We start from the raw sequence: 21,955 nt of genomic DNA, 5'->3' as shown, positions 1-21,955 counted from the left end.
ACAGAAAAACTTATTTTAAATAAACCAATTCTAGTGGCAGTTCTGACATTCAGCTACAGACTGACACACTGGAAATAGTTAAGAACAACCAGGAACTGCGTGGCCAGAAAATGTGACATGGGAAAAGCAAATTGGGAAGGACAGAGGGTGCAGAGTGCAGGTAGAAGGCAACTGCCTTTTTGCTGCCTTCTCTGGAAAAAATACATGTTAGGAAGGCATCAGAGCTGAGCACCCACCTTATCCCAATGCCACTATAGTGGCAAGAGTAGAAACTTCCAAGAGTAGAAACTCTTGAAGCTTCGCTGATTTCAAAAGTGCCTAACAAATCAGACAATAATAGTAAGCAATATTACTACCTAAGATACTCCCTTGAGTTGGTGAGTTTAAGGGGAGTAACATCAACACCCAGAAATTCCATTTTAAGAAATAAAACCAGGTGAGGTGACTGTAAAAAGCTGTTCTCTAAGTGAAGAAGATTGAAGTGTCACACAACTCTTCTAGCAGCTTTTCCTAGAGAACAGAACTTGGCAACTACTAAACATCTACTAAACCAAATTGTCTCAAATTCACTCTGGTGGCCATATAAATAGATTTTAAGGTCTCCTCAAAGTCAGAGGATGATGCTAACACAGATTTACCCTGGCTCAGTACCAATATCAGACACTTGGCTTTCAGCATTTCATTATGCTCGGAGCACTGCTAGCAGGAAATGAAGAGTCAGATGTAAAAGTAAAGGCAGTTCTGTTTATTTTCCAGCAACATCCCACGCAAAAGCAGTAGAAACACGAACTGCTCTCAGCAGAAAATCTGTACAGTTGGTAACATTTACAACAGTTTTACATTTAAAACCAGAAAACTGAAAGAATCAAGCACTTTCCCTAGACATTGTTTTCTTGACTGCATTAATAAATGACTGATGACTATTTACAAATTTCAAGTTAAGGCTACTACTTCTAAAAAAACCCCAACATTATTGCATAGACTTTGCCATGTTGACTTTCAATTTCTTGATGGTATTAAACTTCCAATTGTTTCTGAAAAATTTTTGAAAAAAAAGTGGTTTTTTAAGGTAAGGTAGTTAAACTTACAGTGACTGCAGTAGATGGGCTTACTAGTACTAATCAGCCACATGCACAGCACCACGTGCCATACTCCAGGTCAGGTCAGGTGTGTTACAAGAGCCATTTGTAAAAACAAGGAAACATTAAAAAAAAATCCCCCAAATTGGCTCTTGATCCGCAGGTGGACAACTAAAATCATGTTCAGAGTAGGGGAGGGAGTGGGGGAAATTGGTAAGATCTTGCTGTGCTATTTATAATTACTAGAGGATAGCACTGCCATTGGCTAGTTTTACTATTGAGAAGTTTTATAAAAAAATCTGATATACATAAATTAAAAGTTAACAAGAAGTCACACAACTTAATTGCAATTTTACATAAGTTTGGTCTGGAGAATACCTAGACCAATCACAGCTTTGAGAACAGTCTTCAACTTTGCTTAAGCTTTCTTACTATGAACAGGTTATGGATCAAGCTAACCTCTCAAATTTAAAAGAAACTCTCTCTAAAACAGGTTGCACAGGACTATTTAACTCACAGTATCAAATTCTTTCAGTGGCTCACTCAAACACACTTCCAAGTCAAATTCTCCTTCTGCTTGATAGTCAACATGTCTAACTTTGGTGGGAGTGCCAGAACAGGTATCCTGGAAGGGAAAGGCAATTCATAATTACTAGTTAAGCAGAGGTTATTAGTACAGGTAATTCAATTAGCTTCTGTAATTCATTTAGACCACCCTAAAACAAAGGCTTACAAATGCTTTAAAGGCCACAAAAACTCAATGCTAGTCTTAATATTAAAGAAATGTAGGCTTCTGCCCATCCAACCACATTTGGAGATATCTTGCAAGTGTTCCATACATGCAAACATTAAAACATTATACAGATTTAATATTTGAAAAATAAATCCAGTAAGAAAAGCATTCCTAGATCTTTAATGCTCAGCTGTACCAAGTGCTTTCTGGACATAAAAGAAGCCTACTTCTGTGTGACAAGGAAATTCCACCCTATTTTAATACTAGATATTGCAATCTAAAGTAGTATTTCAATTGTACATTACAGTTCATAACTGATTTGCTTTCAACAAATTAATTTTCTTTTGAAGGCTATGAAACAATGAGATATTTTTAATTTGAGATTATTAAAGTTCTAATTCTCTAAACCCAAGACTACAGACAGATAATGGCTATAGCTGGAAAATACCTGAGTTTCAAAATTGCTCAGCTTTATAAACAGTCCCTAAACAAAGCAGGTGATGGGATCTGTGAGGTATCAGGCTGCTCTGGATTTAATTCTAAGCAATGAACCAATTATTAAGGAATAGTTATGCAAATGACAGATATGCTTACATCATTATCTTGACAGCTCGTTTGAGATTCAGTAGAATTGCTTCCAACAGATTCTGTCTCCATCTCACCAAGGTCAACAGGACAACTGTAAAATCATTTAGAAGAATACAGCATAATTGATTTTTTAGTGTTAAGATGAACTTTGTTGTGCAGTTCTGAAAAAAAAAATGACCAGAGGAGAGCAAAGAGACCTACAGAGATCACAGGGACAGTGGTGGCAAACTGTGAAGACAAACAGAACTGCAGGACAGCTCAGTACTGCCAAAATGGCCAAGGACTGAATTAAGTCTTGAGACTGAATACTGCAACTTGTCAAAGACAAAAACCCAGTGCTCAAGAAATGCCCCAATGCAAATGTTACAGGAGAGGAATGAATTTTTTTTTCAGTTCTGTAAAGATTTAATATCCATTATACACAGCATCTGAAGGTAGCATTTCAACACCAAAGCACACAGCAGGGTTCTGGCTGAAGGACCAATGCCCCTCATGCTGATAGAAAGTAAAAGGAAGCTAAAAGGAAGCTTTTCTTCTAGATCCTGTTGCTCTGCAGTAGTTTTAAAGTCAGCATTCCATTAAGGAAAAACACTACTTTATTAACACAAAGCTGCCTGCTGAGGAATTAAGTTCCATCTTTGTCCCTTGCATTCGCTACTGCCAGTTTTATGTCATGATGCTGATCAGCTGTATTGCTTTCTACAGAGGAAAATAACTGTGGCATCACTCTGCATCTTCTAGAGAGAGCTTGGGCTGTGAACGCTTGTGGCCATGCTTTGAGCTTGGGATGAATTGACAATTCTCCCTCTCTGGAGAAGAAACGTTTTATACCACTGTTCTTGAACTAGCAAGTGAGAAGAGTGAGGCAGGTTCCTGTACACTAGATTGTTCCAAGCTCAATATTCACACCTGCCATTAGTGAGAACTCTCCAGCACTGCCCCTACCAGATCATCTGAAGACTGCTCTGAAAGAATTGGCTCCTGTTGATGGTGTGAGTATTTTACAGAGCAGTGCAGAACTGGCTCTGCTTTCACCATTAAAAATTGAGAGATATATGTATATGCACTGGGCAAGGACCAGAAAGCTGTTGGATATTTTGACTGAGAAGGAACTGAACACCACTAAGTGTGGATAAATAATTAAGAAAAACATTCAGCACTCACTGACTTGTCTCAAAAATAACTATGCTGGGAGTGGTGTTTACTTCTTAAACAGGAGACTTCACGTCATAATTTCTATAACAGCATCCTGAACACTCTGTGTACATACATTTCCTGCAGATCACACCCTCCTTCAGTTGGAGGATCCCAGGAATGCAGTGCAACCTTCCACAGTTTGATCTGCTGGTCCCACGACCTACGGCTGTACTTCTTAAATTTGTTTGGAGTTCTGGGATGAACTCCTGGGATACGATGGCATCTGTTCAGATATCAGACATGAAAAATTATCAGTGCTTTATTCACACATACATAACATACCTTTAAATGTTAGCTGATTTATTATTTATGAGAAAAGACCAATGTGCAATTCCAGCACTCAAGCAAAGGTTTGCCAGCTCCATGCAAGCTTCTTAGTTTTTCTGACTCCAAGTCAAATGAAATAATAATAATAAAGAATTATCATTCATAGGTTTGAAAAATTAATTTCAAACTCAACAGCAACTGTAGCCCATTTTGTCTTGTAGTTAACTCATGAGGAAACTGACTGCAAAAAAGCAGTTTCACTTCCTCTCATTGACAAGCACATCCAAAAGAACTTTCATTTCCATTTCAGCAGCATGAGGTATTTCTTATATACCGACTCATTAAAATCAAACCTTAAACCACACCTCAGTTAACTGTTAGTGTGATCTAACAGTTCAAAAATGTCTTAAAAGTTTAATTTGTAGATGCCTTCTATTTAAATGTGTATTGGATACCAAGTTTAGTACATTAATGTGCTTATAAAGAACAGGTATGACTTGCAGGTGGACATTTAGTTTCCAGAAAGTCAAGCAGCTTACCTAGGAACTTCTTTAATGTATCTATCATATGCAATTGTGTTTTTTCCATAGTTTATCTGTTTTTGTCTTCTCATCAAAACCACCTCATCTGTCTCGAGTTCTACTGCCACCATGGACTCCTTTGAATCAGAACTGAAGAAAAAAACATTGCAGGTTTGGGACTGCTAGAAAACCAGTGACACTCAAACAAACCCACTTGTAAAAGATTATAAATAAACATGTTAAAACTTCCCAAACAAATGCTCAGAGTGTTACTAAACCATGGTGTTGGAACAGACTTGGTATGAACTATTTTAAACTGTTTTAAGAAACAACACTGTACAATCAAAATTCTGTTTTCAAGATTTTCCTCAGTGAAGCCAGAAGTTTAACCTACCTTCCTGAGGAGGACTTCCTTTCTCTTGAAAATTCATTTATCAGGAGTTTTCTTCTGTGTCTGTAAGAATTCAAATAATTTAAAAGAAATTATATACACAAAAAGGAACATGAAGGCTGCACTGTCACAGCTCACAGTTGAACTAACTTTTCAGAAAAGCAGCTCTGCAAAGACCTTTCTGTTATGAAATGGATATTTCAGTTTTCCCTTAAAAACCAATAAAAATACAAGGACTTTCTTTTCCTGACTATTTTTCCCTAAAGCAACTTCTTATAGCAATGATACAAAAAACCCCAGTGATTAGTGAGAGGGTATTTGAAGTATTTTAATCTAAGAGATTCAGGAAAAGCTTCCAAAAGGGAGATATTTAGGGATACACATCCAATCTCCAAGAGTATCCCATGACATTCCTGCAGGACTGAACCCAAAGCTGATTTAAAAGCAGCAGACAAGAGGCTAAGGTTGGCCTGATTTTACTACAATGGTGAAGTTAAAAATACAAGCCGAAACAGATTCTACAAGATAACTTCCATTTCTCTTCCTTTTACCACTTCATCTGAGACACCCAGGGGTACCTTGCAATTTCTTTGTGAACATTGGTCCTCATTTCATCTTCTTCCACTGCAGTTCCCCAGTCTAAACACCTGGGAAGGGGTCCAGGACCTTCTGGTGTTGTAAAACTAGAAAGAAAAAAAAAAAAATTAAGGCTCTGTGTTAAAAGTTTGGGTTATTGTATTTTCCACTCACAGCTTGATCCCTTAAACAGGATTAATTACAATACTCAAAATGGCTGTGAAAACCTGGTGCTTTATTTAAATTTTACCACTGTAAAATTAAGCATCAGTTCTGACTTCCACCTTGAGGTTGTGTGGTTTGTGTTGGGTTTTCTTCAAATTGATGTAGGTGTCTATAGAAACATATCACTGTAACCTGATAACCCATGCTTTCAGTAACTTCCAGATCGTGCTCTTCAGAAAATGGCACATGAAATACCAACTTTATTCATTTACTCACTTGGTTTCACTCCACTAAATGACTCAGCAATTATTTATACTTTGATGACTGCAGACTCATTAGCTTTATAAGAGATAAAACTGGAGCGCAGAATTAAGTTGCAAAGCTAATTAATTAAAATTACATGATAGCACCAGGAGTTGCTCCATGTAAGTATATGCCTGGTAGAGATGGCAAAGGCACAAAACCATCCTATTTTAGCTAGGAAAGGGAGATTTGCTGCGACTTTGCAAACTTGTTTAACACCTTTATTGCACCATTAGCATCACAAGCAGGTTCAGACTCCTGTGGGGAATAAGCCCATATCCCTTCCCAACCATCTACTGCTGCCTGCACTCAGATTATTCAGTGTTTCCCCTGCCTGTCTTCCTGATGACTAATTTTCCCCAAGTAAAACTCAAAACTGTATCCTACAGAGCAGAGCTTTTTCAGCAGATCTGGAAATGCTCTGGAGATTTTCCAGGGTTTTGTGCAAATGTCCCCTGGAATCAGGGAATCAGATCCATCTGCACTAAAACCAGTTCAAACTCCCTCCTTGCTCCTAAATTGGTTTGCACAACTTTGAGCGGTTTGTTAAATTCAAACTAAAAGTTATTTTTTGATGAAATCCAGTTACCAACTTGGCAAAATTAAAAATCCATAGAAAACAGTACAGGTCCCTCTGCAAAGATCTGTTCAAGCTCCAAAGATTGTTAACTTTTGCTTATATCAATTTCTAGATTTGCAGAGAATACAGACCACGTTCAGTTATTGCTCTCCTGTGGTAGAGAACAAACAGCAGAATCCCAGTTGGTCCCAATTGAGTTTTTTCCTCAACACTGTGCTGTGATACCTTTTTATATTTTTTTGATTCTGTACCTGTGCCGTGATTACCAAGATGACCAAGCCTCCCCCCAATCCTCTTTACTTTTGAGGATTTTAATTTGACATGGTTGGATTGGCATAAACAAAAAGTAGTTTTGGCAGAGAGGAAGAGAACAATTTCAGAGCTCAATCCAAACTGAAACCAGGAAGTTTGTGTGCACAATTCAATACTGAGAGACACGCAGAAGTGTTGCTTATTTACCTTGAAACTGTCTGTAAAGTTTCATCCTTGTACTGCTGTTCAACTATGCTTCCTGGATTTAGTTTAAGGTACTCTGGATAATGTAAGTTGAGCCACTGACCAACGTGTTCCTGCTTATTGTCAGCGAAGGAAAATGGGTGGGCACAACCTACCCCTGTTCAAGAAACCTTGATTCAATCAACTGGGATGAGGGGACAACTCCCATCCACAGATCACAGAGATTAAAGAGACCGTGGCATGAATAGCTCAGACTGAAAATGTAGTATAAAATAAGATACTCAAGTCTGACAAACATGGAAGGCAGAGTTATGGGGTGATCTCAAAACTGGATCCCCCCACAAATGTGCTGAAATAGAACAAAACTTCTCTGTACTCCCTTCAGAAACAGACAATAGATGATTTCTAAAACCAAATTTTTGTCATTTACTTCAATTTTACCACAATTGTTTCTACAGCCTGTATTTACAAACATAATGAGCCTGTACAGTATTAGTCCTCGATAAATAATCAAGGACATATTTCAAGAGATAAGAATGAAAAACGCTGACTCTTAAGAACTGACTCCAAGATAAGAGCACTGCACTCGATCCTTTTCCCTCCTTTAGGACCAGCTATTTGTGGCTGATGAGCAGGCAGGGCTAGGAAAGCTGAGCAGAAGGGTCAGTGTAACAGCTCCGGTCGAACAAAAGAGCAGGAAGCCGCTGCCATTGCCGCCATGCTCACCTGTCCAGCCGGCTGTCCTCAGGCCTGGCCTTGTTCTCCTCAAACACGGAGGACTCGGGCTCGTTCTGCCTCCGCCGCTTCCCATCGGCGCCGCGTTTCCGCGCCTGAGCCCAGCGCGGGGGGTGCTGCGGGCTGGGGACAGACACAGCGACACACGAGAGCCCGGCTGGGCGTCAGGGCTTCAACCTCCTTCGGACACCGCGCTTATTCACCCGTTCCACTCCCACCGAACGCAGGGAGGCGACGCCACTCGCTGCGGGCACCCTGAGGGGGCTCTGCCCCCCCCACCCCCTCAGAGAGCTCCGTCGCGGGACGGCGGGAGCGAGGGCCGGGGAGCGCGGGGGAACGAGGGCCGGGGAGCATAGGGGGAACGAGGGCCGGGGAGCGAGGCCCGGAGAGCACAGGGGGAGCGAAGCCCGGCGCCGCCACACCCGCCTCAGCCCGGCGGCCCTACCTGCTCTTGGTGCTGCCGTGCGGGCTCCTGTGGCGGAAAGACATGGCGCAGGGAATCCCCGGGAGAGAGGGCTGGAGGCAGAGCCGGGCGCGGAGAGCTGAGGAGGCCGGAGGAGGAAGGAGAGCCGGACGGTGAGGCAGAGCCGAGGGAGCGCTGCCGCCTTCCCGCTCAGCCCCTTCACATCTCCCGCCGGCGCTGAGCGACAGGCCCGCTCCGCCTCCCCGCGGGGCGCCTCCACGGGGACAGATGCGGGGGGGGAGGGTAAAAACGGGAAGGCGCAGCGGCCGCCCCGCACCCTCAGATGTTCACACACATCCCCCACCCCCCCGCGAGGGTAATGGCTCAGCCCGCTCCGCCCGGCTCCGCCCCCGGGGCGTGTTGGCGGGAGAATCGAGCGCGGCGCGCGCGGTTTTGGCGCGCTGGTGCGGCGGGACTCCCGTGAAACAACAGGGAAAAACCCAGCCCAAACAAAAAGGAAAATAGAAGTTCCCGCGATTTAAATATGAAGGATGACGGTCCGCGGTGTGAAAAATGCGTATTTTATGACTGGCTTTTCGCAAATATAAAAATGAATATTATGTGTGTGATGTTACAAAGTTATGTTGTACTAATTTTCTTAAGTAGTGTGTTAAATATAGTTTTACGTTATAACATAATGTTAAAATAGAAACTATGCTATGTAAGATACTTTTTTTAAAGAGAGGACTCAGAGATAGCAGGCTCAGGACACCTGAATCTTTCAGAGAAAAAGAATTTATTGCTCACTAATCAGCAAAAACGAACTTTTTCCTGCCTCGCTAAGCTGAAGACGCCGTCAGGATTAAGAGGAAGAAGCTGACACTGACCAGACAGAATCCTTTGTTTGAATTAAATTTATGCAGCATGTATGAGGTGTATGAATATACAACAGGTTATTGTTTTTAAGGGTTAATCCTCTGTTAACGTGGGTTCTTTTTCGGGCTTACTTTGCCCAGGCCGTTTGTAACTCTTTGTTTTTACTGTCTCGTATTGTCCTAAATCCTTATTGTCCAAATTCAGTTATCAATAGTGAAGAAGGTTGGGTAACAACATGAGATGGTTGGTTCGTGGACCTTTCAGGGGTTTTTACTTGCACAGTGAGATCCCATTGGTCCTGCTATTGGGCATACACTCACAGTTTAGAACAGTAATTTAGAAACGACCTGGAGGACTCCAGCAGAACACAAGCAGCTTTACACAATAATACATTTACAGCCTGAAGACTGGTGGGACACTTCAGAGAGATGGTTTTCTTCTGGCCTCACAATGGCAGGATTATGAAGGCTGAAAAAGCCTTACAGTAACAGTTTCATAAAGGTTGGAAGAGCCCTCTAAGATGACCAAGTACAACCATTATTAACAAGGCACTAAGTCCGTTGCTAAACCAAGTCCCCAAGTACTACATCTGGTAAAACAGATGGCAGAAGCAGCAAACAAAAATTTGTTTGGTGGGTTTTCTAATCAGCTTAAAACACTAAAGCAACTATCAAAGTGCAGCAATGGTTTTGGAGAAACTTTCTGAGCACACAATAACAGGTGGTGTTTGGTTTTGATTTTGATTTTTTTTAAATAAACTTCAGCCTTGCTATGCATGAAGATATTTACTTTGAAAATTCCATTCCTGTTGCCTGGCCTTACTATAGTAAATTTTGTACAAACTCACAGATCTGTGGGGCATCTTCACTGAACGTCCACATTCCTGCAGAAAAGTCTGCTCTGCTGGCACCCCTCCTTTCCCACAGACTACAATGGAAAACAGAACTGTGTTCTTGCACCAAGGTCATGCTTGAAGTACAGCAGAGGGTCAAAACATGCACAAACAAACTCCCCTCCCTTCAGCCTGGCTCTGACAAAAGCTAGACCAGCAAGTTTACCTGAACACACCCAAGCAAGGCAGACAGAGGACAGCTACAGCCTGGAAGCCACACTGTACTTTTAGCACAACACAATCTACAAATTAAATTCAGTTTATCCAGCAGAACTATCTGCTGGGACACAGCTCTGGGATTACAGCTGCACTGCATCTTTCTGTCCTTGTCAGCAACAAAAATCCTTCAAAAAAGCAGTTTCACACCACGGTGGGAATTTAAGGGGAGGAGATAGCAGGAGATATCCTCAGCTGTGACCTCAAAGGAGTTTTAGATACAAAGTAAAGTACACACAACCCGTGGCATTTCAGAACTGGCAGTGAAGGATGGTTTCCACCGACACAGATAATGTATCATCTATAAGGAGATTCTCCCAGTGGAAGCATGCCAACAGAAGATACTTGTCACTGCTAGGGAGAAATTGAAACCTGTCTGTTGAAGTTCAGAGTATATTTTGGTTTAATTATAAACTGAGCACAGATTTATGCAGGGGAGATTTAATTAAGTTGGGTAAAATTAAAGGAAAAACTGGGGGTGGAGTGCCAGACTTCTGCTTCACTTACCTCAGTTGCAAGCTCTGTGTCAGAGCCTTGGGTAGGTAAACAAGTGCATGGCCAGGCTGCATTCCAGTTTTGAGTGCTCTATTTAAACTAATGAGGTTACTAATTAGAACACAGGATGATTCTACATCCACTGGCAGCACTGCATGAAATGACTTTAGCAGACCTCAAACTTCATCTGCTGTTTCATTCCTTCCCTTGTGCTACCACAGCTTGTTCAAGCACACAGAATCTGGGTGAAGGAATAAATCTGCCCAAAATTTAACTGCCATAGGCAGACTGGTTATGTTATGTCTAGTCTAATATCTTCAACCAAGAAATACAAAAATCTTTTAAGGACTGCTGAATTGCAAAATCCTATGGATGTGTCCCTAAACCCACTGCAGGCCCTGTCCATCACAGGCAAAAGCTTAAGGGCTCTTAATACTCATAAAATACTTCAGATGAGTTTAAGTATTTCTTAACAGCCCATTACTCTCACCTAGCAGTTCCATCTTCTCCAGCACCCCTTTCCATGGCAGAATGGTGCTGGAACTTCAGCTGCTCCCACACACTAAGTTAAACGCCTTAAAACTGAGGGGCTGGACAAAACCAGAATTGTAAACTGCCTTCAAGAGTCTGATTTTAATCTCTGAAAACTCCTCTTTTCCACTTTTAGCAAGGACTAAAAATCCAAAATCACTACCCAAACCAAGTAAACACCCTAAAACAAACAAGAAAGGACTACTGAATCCACATATTCCTTTTATAATCAAACTGACAACACAACTGCAAAAGCAGACTAACAACAATGTTTGAAGTTCAAGTCTTTAATTCTTCTGCATAAAAGCAAATTGCCAAAAATGTAACACATTCCCTTATTTACAATCATCATAAATCACAAGGAAACATGCACACTGGAACAACAAGGTTCTAAATATTACCTCTTAGAAAAGTGCTGTACAGATGTGTCCCTTGTACACACACATGCTCTGTGGTGTGTGACTGATACACCTTTGTGTTGGGAGAAATGCCTGAGCATGCCTGGAAATTACATTTTGGGAGTGAGAGTAGTTTCTGAGGAAGCAGCTTACTTCCAAATCAGCAGCACAATGGGCTCTTGGCTCTGGGTACTGCCAGCCCCATAGCAAGGGAAAGCAAACCCAAACTCCTGCAGAGAAACAACCCCCAGCTCTAGCAGCCATTGGTGTCCCAGTACATGCTACACAAGGACTGTGGAACTCTTGTAACTCTTGTGGCTTTAGTCCAAACCACTGTAGCCACAGCTCTCACTTCAAACTTCTGCACACAGTGCTAGCAGAATAGAAAAAGGAGAGTCTATCCCAACACCATCACAACCCTTAGCCTGGACAAGAGCAGCTCCACACCTGCAAATACTGCTATTTATCCCCAATAGTTGTGTGAACAACAGGCACTGAATGCATCCTCTCCTACTTTTTAACTGTAGACTGGCTCTTTGGGTCAGGCTGCAACATACATAAAAGCAAAATCCAGGTATTTATGCTGTGCTGCTGTTCTAACAGTCACTCAGCCCCTTCAAGAAACAGATCTGATTTTGATAAACCATCCACCTTTCCTTTCTCTTCTCTCACCTGATTTAGGCAAATGCCACCTTAATACATCTCAGAGAACAATACATAGGCCAAATGGGTGATCACCCAATCCAAAAGTTTTGAACAGCTTGTCTTTAGTGGCTGGAGAAGACTGAAATGATCTACATTCTTTTGAAGCAGTTCTTCAGGCTGGATGTCCAGTGCTGGTCCAGGGGAGCAGAGGAGGTTCCTTGGTTGGAGGGGTTGGATTTCAGTCTGACTTAACACTGGACCAATTCTCTGGTGAAGCATCAGCACACTCTGAGGAACAAGACCTCCAGAGGGAATGGCAGGATCCTTCACCTGAAGCAGCCTTTGAAATCTAATGCACATTATATTATGTGTCACCTGCCAGTGCAGGCACAGCAGGAATGTTCTCACAAAAGCTTTAAGGAACATCCATTGTCATTGCAGCACAGGTTTCATGAAATCTGGAGTTTTACACCTGAGGCACAGCTTGCAGAAAACAATCTATCCTTATAAAGGTCTGGAGAAACCTAAACAAAAAAGCAGGTAACAGCATTTTATAAACATGCTATATCCAGGCATTAAAAACAAAATATTCTCTTCTTTTCCTCGTTTAAGCTGTAGTGTTACAGTGGCAGTAAATGGAAGAGAGCATATGGTTGAGCTTATAGCACAGTATAAAGGAGAAACCCATACTGTCCATACTAAATAAAGTGTTAGAACTAGTACGAACATTTTGAGAACATAAATTACTGAAAAAATACTATACTAGATTCTCTACATTCCTGAAGTATTTGACAGAGAGAAAAGGAAGCGGCTGAGCCTATTCTTCCCAACCCCCTGCAACATTTTTGTCTAAATGTCATTATTAATTTATAAAACAAACTTTTATCTCAATTCTAATAAACAAATTTCTGCCATAGTTTAAGTGTCCTATGGACTAAGGTTTCTTCCCTAGAAATCAACCAGATATATTCACATTTATTCCTGTTTAAGACAGAAATTTTCTTTTAGCAAAAGGGAAGGTAGTGTGGAATTCTACCATGTAAACACCACTATCTGGTTTTCAAGCAAGATTAAACTTCCACAGATAAAGTTCCTGACACTTGAGAGTTAGAGCTCATCACAACTTAACCCCAAGGGTAAAGGCAATGCTGCTCTAAATACTGATCTTTCCATCCCAGAACATTAATGTGTTGCTCTACAGAGAAGGCATTCACATTCTACAATAACAGAGCCTTTTTTTCAATTAGAACAAGTGATTACAAACCCACTGCATAGATACACTCCTTAATACAGCCTTATTTACAACAAAAACCACTGTAAAAATGCTAAGTATCAACTATGTGGAAACCAGACAGGCCCTTAACTGTGACCCAGAGATGCTTCTTTTACCTGAATAATTTCACCTTATGTTGATTGCACTTATGCTGACTGCAAATCTCTTCCTCTTTCAGTGCAGATCTTACATGACAGCAGCAGTTTGCCAAGACTTGATCTGCTGATCTCAGACTACATCTCTATTCTTCAAGTCATTCTGTCACAGGAGAAATTCCTTCTTCAATACTTCTATATACAAAGAGAGACTAAATATTTCCAAATATTGAATTAGCACTTTAAAAAAGTGAAAGCATGTTAAATCTTATTAATGTTCAAAGAGTTTAAATTAAAAATCAATAGTCAAAAGAAAAATGTCATCAGCATAATTGTTTAAAAGCTCTAGCTGCCTTTTCCTCACATTGCTATAATCCAAACTCTAAATGTAAAACTAATTTTGGCCATATTCTTAATGAGTTTTATAAGGTAAAATTTTCAAAGATCACTGATTAACAGACATTTATATCCTCGTCCATGTTTCAGAGCCTGCATCAAATGCAGATCAAAGACAATCTAATTACACAAAAGACTTCTTGCTAATAAAATCTGTTTAACCCAGATTACCACCCATCTTACTAATGCACCACAGGAATCTACAGTGCAAGAGAAATTTTTTACTAAAATCTACTGCTGCAAATGCCAAGTTGTTACTTCATCACAAAAATATTAAGAGAGAGAAAAGGTGCTATTGAAATGCTTAAAAACATTGACACTTTTCATTTGAGAGATAAAAACACATTTTCTGGCTGACAGGTAACATTTTCAACTTACCAAGTCTGAAGCATTGGATCTTTTAATGAAAGGTGATGTATTAAGTGCAAGAGGATGGGATAAAACACTAATAAAATGAAATAAACTGATCTGCCTGAACTGAAGAGTTGCATTCTGCAGAATGAAACTGAAACATTCTGCAACTGAAACAGATCAAGTAAGCAGTCAGCACAAACTCACCTTGGTATTTAGATTTTTTTCCTCAGTATTGTATCTTCAACATTTGCACTTTCCCATCCTCTGTCAGGGTATTCTGACTGATGTCTATCCAATAAACTGCTACAAAGTTTAAGCCTACAAATGAAAAAAAAAACCAAAGACTAAGTGGCATTATCATGGTAACTTCTGAACACTAAATACAGCTACAAACCATTTACATTAAAAAAGACTATAACATGAAAACATAGAGACAGAATTTTACCACACAACATATAAATATTGATCAACATATCCCTAAGACAAATAGTAAAAAATAGCTAAACAAAAATTAAAAATCATATGTTTATAATAAATGCTTGGATTGAATTACAGGAAGAAAGCAATTAAGCTACTAAAATAATAGGCAAAAATACCCCTGAAACCCCAGCTGATGAGCTGCCTTTGATACCTCTCCAGCCTGAAGTTTGCATCTCTGCAAGTCTTGCTGTCAGGCAGAAAGAAGCTGGGTTTCTTCTGTTTAGGATTGCTCCATACCACAGAACAACTGGCTGGAATCAAGTCACTGCATAAAAATGAACAACTATCATTGCTGTCACTAAAAAACAACTTAATCTTTAGGGAGACAGAGAGGAAACTTCCAGCTCTTAGGCTGAGGAAGTGAGAGGCAAACTTTCCTGTTCACAACACAGAGTTCGAAAGGGGCTCATCATTTTCCAGCATCACTTGGGATGGCAGAGGCAGCAGAAATCAAAAGATGGAGAGTCAGACTGGAAATGCCAAGTAAACTCAAAGAACAGAAATAACAACCAAACATACCACGTGCTGGAGGAAAGGTAAAAAAGAAGGAAAAAAAAAAAAAGTAGAGACCAGTGAAGGAAACGATGGAAAAATAAAGGAAAGGGCAGTGTTACAGCATAAGCAACAAATAGAAGTAACAACAAAATCACTGGGGTATTTACCTTGTTATTTCCATACTTTGTTGCACTGCCATGACTTCATCTTTTTCACCAAAGGCTTCCCACTCTGAGCACTTGGAAAAAGCATCCTGATGTCCTGAGGCAGTAAGGCTGGAAAGAAAGTGACAATGTCTGAATCCATGCACTGTGGTAACACAGTTCCTCTTAATTTTTCTGAAGGGAGCTAAGCAGAAAGAAGAAACCATACCTGCAGGAACATTTTCACTAAGGTTAGTATGAAATGACTACTAAACTGCCCAAATCCTTAGTGTTGCCTAAATCTACACACAAAACACAACCTGTGCTGTGTCTACTGACACTTTGCAACAGAGCACTGTAAATGTCTGCTATCACACAGCACAATTACTCTGACATGATCTCCCTTCCTCATTACATTGCACACATTTAGACACAACTAAAGCTATTAACAAAGGGCGTGGGGAAATACCAGCCATGTTCCAAATGTCAGTTCATGGTATCAATGACTTCCCACATGGAGAATCATTTCATACCTTTCCAGTGCAGTGTGGTACATCTGCAGATAATGGTTTTTGCTCTCTGAAACCTCAGAGGACTCAGAATTGTTTCTTCTTCTGCGTTTCCATACTGGAGAAGAATTGGGAGAACAGGAACTACAAAAACAGATTTTACACACGTAACACTTTTGATCTATGTTTAGATGTTTATCACTGTTCTGCTAAGTAACAGCCTATGATGCTGAGGAAGTTTTCTTTTGAGATAGGATTCCTCAGTCACACAGAGGAACACTGAACACATCTCTCACAGTTTAGATGCAAAACCATTTTGAGCTTCACACACATCCCCCCAGGACAAGATATTTCAGTAAAGAGGGAAATGCATTTCACATTCAGCCTCCCTGCTGTGCTGCAGAAAGGCACAACTGTATGAAGGATGGGGATTCCCGCTCCTGAAAAAGCTCCTCTACTTTCAGAACATACCAGCAATGGTTAAAGAAACCTCAGTACCCGGCTGTATAAACTGAGAAGCTGAAAAAACACTGCATTTCCTCCTGTTAAATCATGTAATTCAGCATTGTTGGTATCTTCTTCATATTTATTCCTCTGTACCTCTGATGGATTGCAAAAGTGTCAAACCCCAAAGCTGAGTATTAACTGCCCTTCCACACTGAACATTTCCTACCATAACCTGACAGCACTGACCTGTACAAGAATTATTTCCCTAAGTGAAGCACAGAAGTTTGCTCTCATACCTCTCAGGTGAGTGGGCAGTCTGTCTGCATTCATCTTCACACTCATTTCTCGCCTGCTTTTCCTCAAATACAAAGGAGCCACGAACATCCTCATCTTTGCAGAACCATTCCTGGGAACTACCTGAAGGTTCTGTACTGCTAAACAGAGCGGGAAGAAATAAAATCTTTTAAAAACTATCCATCTGGCTTACTGCTCCTAACAGAAAACAGTTCAGCAGCACTAAGAACTAACAGTTAATTTCATGACACCCAAATAGTATAAAAACTGCAATTTCTACCCCAGATCAATTCCAACACAGGTAAAACTATTTACACAGTGCAGTAACACAGCTAAGAGAATTCCATTCACTCTTCTCCTCCCAATTTACTAGTCCTAATCTTGAAAGCAGGAGGTGGCATTAAGTAGCAGAACCAGCCTTGATACAGAAATTCAAAGCTGTGAAAAGATAAAACTATTTCCTTCTCGAACACTATTGCCACCGTCCCACAGAGAGCACAGAATTCTCTCTTTCATTTTCTTAAACATCTCAAATCCTCTCACATATTGTCAGCATAGGAGACATGTGTTCCCACGGACTTCAGGAAAAGGAATGATGGAAAGTTATCAAAGTCAAGGAACAGTAATTGCCAAGTTTCTGATCGTGTCTGTTGCTCTCCAGAAAAGTTACAGTACCTTGTGCCCAGCAGTGCAAATACAAAGGGGAAGGGAATGTGCTACTGCAGCACACCAAATGCCTTTCCCTGAATAACACCTGACTGCAGATTAACTCAGACTAAACAACTGCAATATCTTGAAGACTAACAGAATTCTAACGGAAAACAAAGCATTCAAGCAGACTCCCATTGTTGAGTCTGATCTTTTTTCTCCCAGTCAGGAATGCTCTAAAGGAACCACAGAGCCCACCTCACATTCCTTAAGCCCTGACTTGATTCACCCACAGAACATACACGGGCTGCAGATCCCAGGTTTCCTCAGCAGGAGGATCCCAGGCATGCAGTGCTATCTTCCACAGCTTGATCTGCCGGTCCCAGGACCTGCGGCTGTACTTCTTGAACTTGTTGGGAGTTGTAGGGTGAACCCCTGGAAGTCGCTGGCTCCTGCAAACACACAGTGACATTTGTCATTTCAGAGCAGAAGGAGTGCTCTCCTTCAAAAGAATCCTTAGTCCATCAGCTCACACAAGCATCACTGGTCTAATAAATAAAATGTTTGTTTTTTAATCACTTCACTGAAATGTTTATATTATAAGACGTTACCAAAAATAAATCCCAAAACCAACAACAAACCATAATGTGCTGAGTCAGACTGGAGGCTCATCCAGCCCAGCACTCTGACAGCTGCCAGAAGCAGAGCCCCAGTGCCCATGAACAAAGATGAAACAGAAGCATAACATACTGATTCAATATTATCCTAACCTCCAGCTCCTCGTGCTTTACTTTTCCTGAGTCAAGTGCAGCTTCTTTTATTTAGTATTGTACTCAGTCTCTCAAGGATGGAGTTACCTTCCTCCCCAGCAGCCCCGCTAGTGCTGTGTTTTGCATTAATCACTACAACAGTGCTGATAAACACACTGAGTTTTGGGCATGACTGAACAGGGCTTGCACAGCTTCAAGGCCTTCTCCTCTCCCCACCCCACAGACACTAAGGTGAGGGTGAACACCAAGTTGAGAGGGAAGAGTGCTGGGACAGCTGACTCAAATTACCCAGAGATATCACACACCATATAATGTCACACTCAGCAGTAAAAACCACAGGAAGAATTTCAAGAGAACTAAGGCTGTGAGCTATTCTACGCACACAAACACCCACCAGGAACAACTAAGGGTTCATTCGGAAATGAACAACGCTGGGCAACTTACTTTGGAACTTCTTTAATGTATCTGTCATATGCCAGGGTATTCTTGCCAAAATTGATCTGCTTTTGTCTTCTCCTCAGGACCACCTCATCAGTTTCCCTTTCTGCTGGGTTGGCAGAGTTGCTTGAAAGAGAATTTGAAAATAAAAATAAGGTTGAAAAGAATCTTAATAGCATTATAGGAAGTTTAATAAACACATATTCTAGAACTGCCCTGTATTCTTAATGACAGACAGTGAGCACAACCCTTACCTCACTAGGTCACACAAGTGAAAGCTGTGCTAATCAAATCTGAATCTCAAATAATCACAGAAGCAGCTTTTGAGCTAAAACCTCTCAGTGCTACTCCCTCCCTAAGGCATCCTTCAGGCTTGATACGAAACACCCTGTCTGTGGTTTCAGATATTCATCAATGCCTGTGAACAAATCAAAGATCATCAGATGGCTTTTGCTAAAACCAATGTAACAACAAGCAGCAATAGCTCAATACCTACTTTGACAATTTTTTATTTGATGTCCTCATTGTTTTGCCTTCTTCAGGTCTACCTTCCCAGCTGGGGCCACTGGAAAGTGGCCTGGAATTTTCTGATGTCGTAGAGCTAGAAAATAATGGGAATTCAACATGAATGTTTGCTGCTTGTAACACATTCAATCAACAGGAACTTCAGTAATGGACAAAACCAGCCCCACAACTGTAAAACCACAGGCACGTTCCTTCTCTATTTCAGTCCTAAGTCACCTTCAGCCTCTCCTCTTCTGCCAATTTTAAGGCCTCAACATTTAACAAGTCATGTAAGTAATACAGAAGCAGATTTAGCTGACAGTCTTACTTTCCCTAAATGGTTTCACATCAACAGATGAAATTGCCATGCAAGCTGACAATGTCACTTTAACATAGGACAAAGATTCCACACTGAAAAGGAGCAGATCCACTCAGCAAAAGAGAAACACAAAACACTGCTGGCACGTTCACTTCAGGCTCACACTCCTGCCATACTCTCAGTATTTTTTATGAGCACATCAAAGACACAGAACACACTCCTGAATACAAGGCCTTTCCTAATCTCTTCAAAACATTCATTCCTTAACAAAGCAATATTAAACATGCCATCCAAAATTAAAATCACCTTCATACAGTGGAATACTCAGAAATGTATGAATTACATAAAAAAAACTATTTTCATGTACCCTTAGTAAAACTTTTCCTCTTATAATGTGTTCAGTTTGCTGCACATATCTGAGCACTCACCACTTTGCACCCTTGCTATCACACAATAAGATACCAGTCCCAACCATTTCCTCCACCTTGGGTCTTTAGTCTAGAATATCCAAAAGCCAAGCAAAATATTCATAGAATTACCTATGTATAGAGTTCTATCTCATCTCAAAATGTCCTCTGGAGTAGACTACAGGAAAAAAAAGGTGCTCACTAAAAACTGCAGTACAGCTCAATATACCAAGTGGACTGTGAAGAGACAAAGATGGTTGCCCACTTTTACACAGAAAGATGCATGAGCAAAGTCTAAGAATTACGGCAAACGCCTTCATTGGGAGTTTTATACTAATATTGAAGACATCAGCAATAAAGGGCTTAAACTACTGCTTCAGCTCAGAGCCCTTCTCCCTTTCACTTTGGACACTTGCTAATACTGGGGCATGTATTTCCATGAGACACACTCGATGGTCTGCTTTAGGCATGATGCAGGTATCATCTCCTAACTCTGTGGCACTCCATTACAAGAGAACACTCCACCTAAACATGTCCATGCTTTTCTTGGGAGTCCTAAAAAGAGTGCAGCAAAGTAGAGATTTAGAAAAAATGTACACTTATTCCTTACCTCTCCAGCCAGAGGTCTAAATGGGCACATTGATATTCCTCCAACACCAGAGAATCTGAATCATTGCAGCTTCTATGTTCCTGCTCTTGATGCCAGCAGTGTGGATGTTGCACAGAACTAGAAAAGAAGAATTTTCATCTGAAATCAAGTCACTGAACATGGCCTATAAACATCAAAGATGGACAATTTGATTTGGCATACAGATACGTGATTCATATCCACTTACTCAGGCAACACATACTTAACAACGGTGTTGGTGCAACTGCTCAGAAAATATCTTGGACTAATGCAATTAAGACATCAAAATTTTCAAACAAACACTTCATATTTTGGTAACAGAAAATAGACTCTTTTTACAAACAAATTGGTGGGGAAGAAAAACCTAATTGAGGACTGCAACCAGTGTTTATGGACTTGTGGACATGTCCACCCTCTGTCAGCAGTGCATGACTTGACATTTATTACTGCCCCATCCGGTAGTAAACTCCCACAAAAGACAAGTCCAGAAACTACATTTTAATATAATGGCTAGGGAGAAGCAGGTCAAATGTCTATGCGGAAACACTTTTGCACAGGAAATTCTGGAGCCCTCACAAGGAAGCCAGGGACAGGGAGCAGCCCGTAGTGCTCACAACACACTGGCAGGTCAGCCAGGGATTGCTTAAGGCTTGAGCTCTCTACATTCTTCTCCTTGGTTCTGGAGGCTTTGACACCTTAAATGACAGCTTACTGAACAAAACACAACCGTAGCATCTCTCAACACCAGAGCTGGCTTCTGGGCTAAGGATGGCAGCTGCAGATCCACCCCACACCTGCCCGAGAGAAGGATCTGGCACGGCAGCCTGTTCCATGTTTTTGTATGTGTGACTAACATCAAACATACTGTACGGGCCAGGTCTCTGCCCTTAGCTCAGCAAGGGAGAAGAAAGGATTTCTCATGTTTTACTCCCTTGTTAACCACCCATGTTTTCTTTCCCGTGCTCCTCCACCCTGCTGGCTTTGGGAGTTTCCTGCTTCCCAGAGGGCTCAAGTTACTCACCACACGGCACGAACAGCACAATCAGCTTCTCCAAAATCACAGACCAGGCAAAGGGTCCCCTTTCCAACCCGCTCCGTTTTCGCCAAGGCAATAAACGATTACAACCCTTCCCTAACCACCTTCAACAACTACTCGCTTTAACGACTTAAAGAAAACAATTTTTAAACCAGCTTAGGTACACTACAACACATGTCGTAAGTACGACACTGTTTAAAAGGGGAAATGATGACCGAAAATTATGTCTTTTAGAAACATTCCCCTATTTGCTTTGCACTGCGCGGCCACTCCAGCCTGACACCAACCCCAGCGCTCCCAGCCGGGCTGGGGCGTCTCGCCGAGCCCACACGCCCTGCCCCGGGCTGCTGGTCCCTCACTCGCCACCGACACGGAGGAGCCCTCGCACGGGGGGCGAGGCCGCAGGAGAAGGGGCCGTGTGCCGGAGGAGCACGGGCTGCACACCGGCACTGGCTCCGGAGCCGCCCCGGACGGGCAGCGCCGCACCCCCGCCCGCCCAGCGCTGCCCGCCCCGCTCCGCTCCCGCTCCCGTTCCCCCGCGGCCGCTCCCACCTGCGCAGCCCGCCCGGCTCCCCTGCTCCCGGGCGGCGCGGCCGGCCGGACATGGCTGGGGCGGGCGGCGGCCCGGCCCGGCCCGGCCCGGCCCGGCCCAACGGGGCCCCCGGCACGGCC

General features: G+C 41.8%; 2 protein-coding genes across 6 annotated transcripts; both read right to left on the bottom strand.

Annotated features, from left to right (window-relative positions):
• Positions 1 to 724: 724 nt before the first annotated feature.
• LOC132072232 (histone RNA hairpin-binding protein-like) lies at positions 725 to 8,211 on the bottom strand. Its single transcript, XM_059470372.1, has 8 exons — positions 8,037 to 8,211; positions 7,583 to 7,714; positions 5,355 to 5,459; positions 4,780 to 4,839; positions 4,404 to 4,535; positions 3,671 to 3,820; positions 2,407 to 2,491; positions 725 to 1,704 (listed from the first exon to the last, which is right to left on the bottom strand). The coding sequence occupies exons 1-8, from the start codon at positions 8,078 to 8,080 to the stop codon at positions 1,588 to 1,590; spliced, it is 825 nt and encodes a 274-aa protein (XP_059326355.1). The 5' UTR covers positions 8,081 to 8,211; the 3' UTR covers positions 725 to 1,587.
• A 3,064-nt stretch (positions 8,212 to 11,275) lies between these two features.
• LOC132072656 (histone RNA hairpin-binding protein-like) lies at positions 11,276 to 21,924 on the bottom strand. 5 transcript variants are annotated; one of them, XM_059471134.1, is made up of 12 exons: positions 21,836 to 21,924; positions 20,230 to 20,346; positions 18,886 to 18,990; positions 18,396 to 18,515; positions 17,484 to 17,633; positions 16,536 to 16,673; positions 15,817 to 15,936; positions 15,308 to 15,415; positions 14,762 to 14,910; positions 14,370 to 14,483; positions 13,437 to 13,627; positions 11,276 to 12,571 (listed from the first exon to the last, which is right to left on the bottom strand). In XM_059471134.1, the coding sequence occupies exons 1-10, from the start codon at positions 21,886 to 21,888 to the stop codon at positions 14,392 to 14,394; spliced, it is 1,152 nt and encodes a 383-aa protein (XP_059327117.1). In that variant the 5' UTR covers positions 21,889 to 21,924; the 3' UTR covers positions 11,276 to 12,571; positions 13,437 to 13,627; positions 14,370 to 14,391. The 5 variants fall into 5 exon arrangements, with proteins under 5 accessions (XP_059327117.1, XP_059327119.1, XP_059327120.1 ...); XM_059471136.1 differs by having other exon boundaries at positions 14,797 to 14,910; XM_059471137.1 differs by having other exon boundaries at positions 13,437 to 13,578; positions 14,797 to 14,910.
• Positions 21,925 to 21,955: the final 31 nt, after the last annotated feature.

The sequence above is a fragment of the Ammospiza nelsoni genome, chromosome 4 (genome assembly GCF_027579445.1).
Source record: "Ammospiza nelsoni isolate bAmmNel1 chromosome 4, bAmmNel1.pri, whole genome shotgun sequence".
Classification (NCBI taxonomy): Eukaryota; Metazoa; Chordata; class Aves; order Passeriformes; family Passerellidae; genus Ammospiza; species Ammospiza nelsoni.
Note: the sequence above shows the minus strand (reverse complement) of the source record. Positions and strands in the feature narration are given on the sequence as shown.

Coding starts and splice junctions, on each gene's coding strand:
- LOC132072232 (XM_059470372.1), bottom strand. CDS start 8,080: ATGTCTTTCCGCCACAGGAGCCCGCACGGCAGCACCAAGAGCAG. Junction 3,821..4,403: donor TACATTAAAGAAGTTCCTAG/GTAAGCTGCTTG, acceptor ATATCTGAACAG/ATGCCATCGTATCCCAGGAG. Junction 1,705..2,406: donor CGAGCTGTCAAGATAATGAT/GTAAGCATATCT, acceptor TTTCCCTTCCAG/GATACCTGTTCTGGCACTCC.
- LOC132072656 (XM_059471134.1), bottom strand. CDS start 21,888: ATGTCCGGCCGGCCGCGCCGCCCGGGAGCAGGGGAGCCGGGCGGGCTG. Junction 15,416..15,816: donor TACCACACTGCACTGGAAAG/GTATGAAATGAT, acceptor CTTTCTTTCCAG/CCTTACTGCCTCAGGACATC. Junction 14,911..15,307: donor CAAAGTATGGAAATAACAAG/GTAAATACCCCA, acceptor ATTTTTATGCAG/TGACTTGATTCCAGCCAGTT.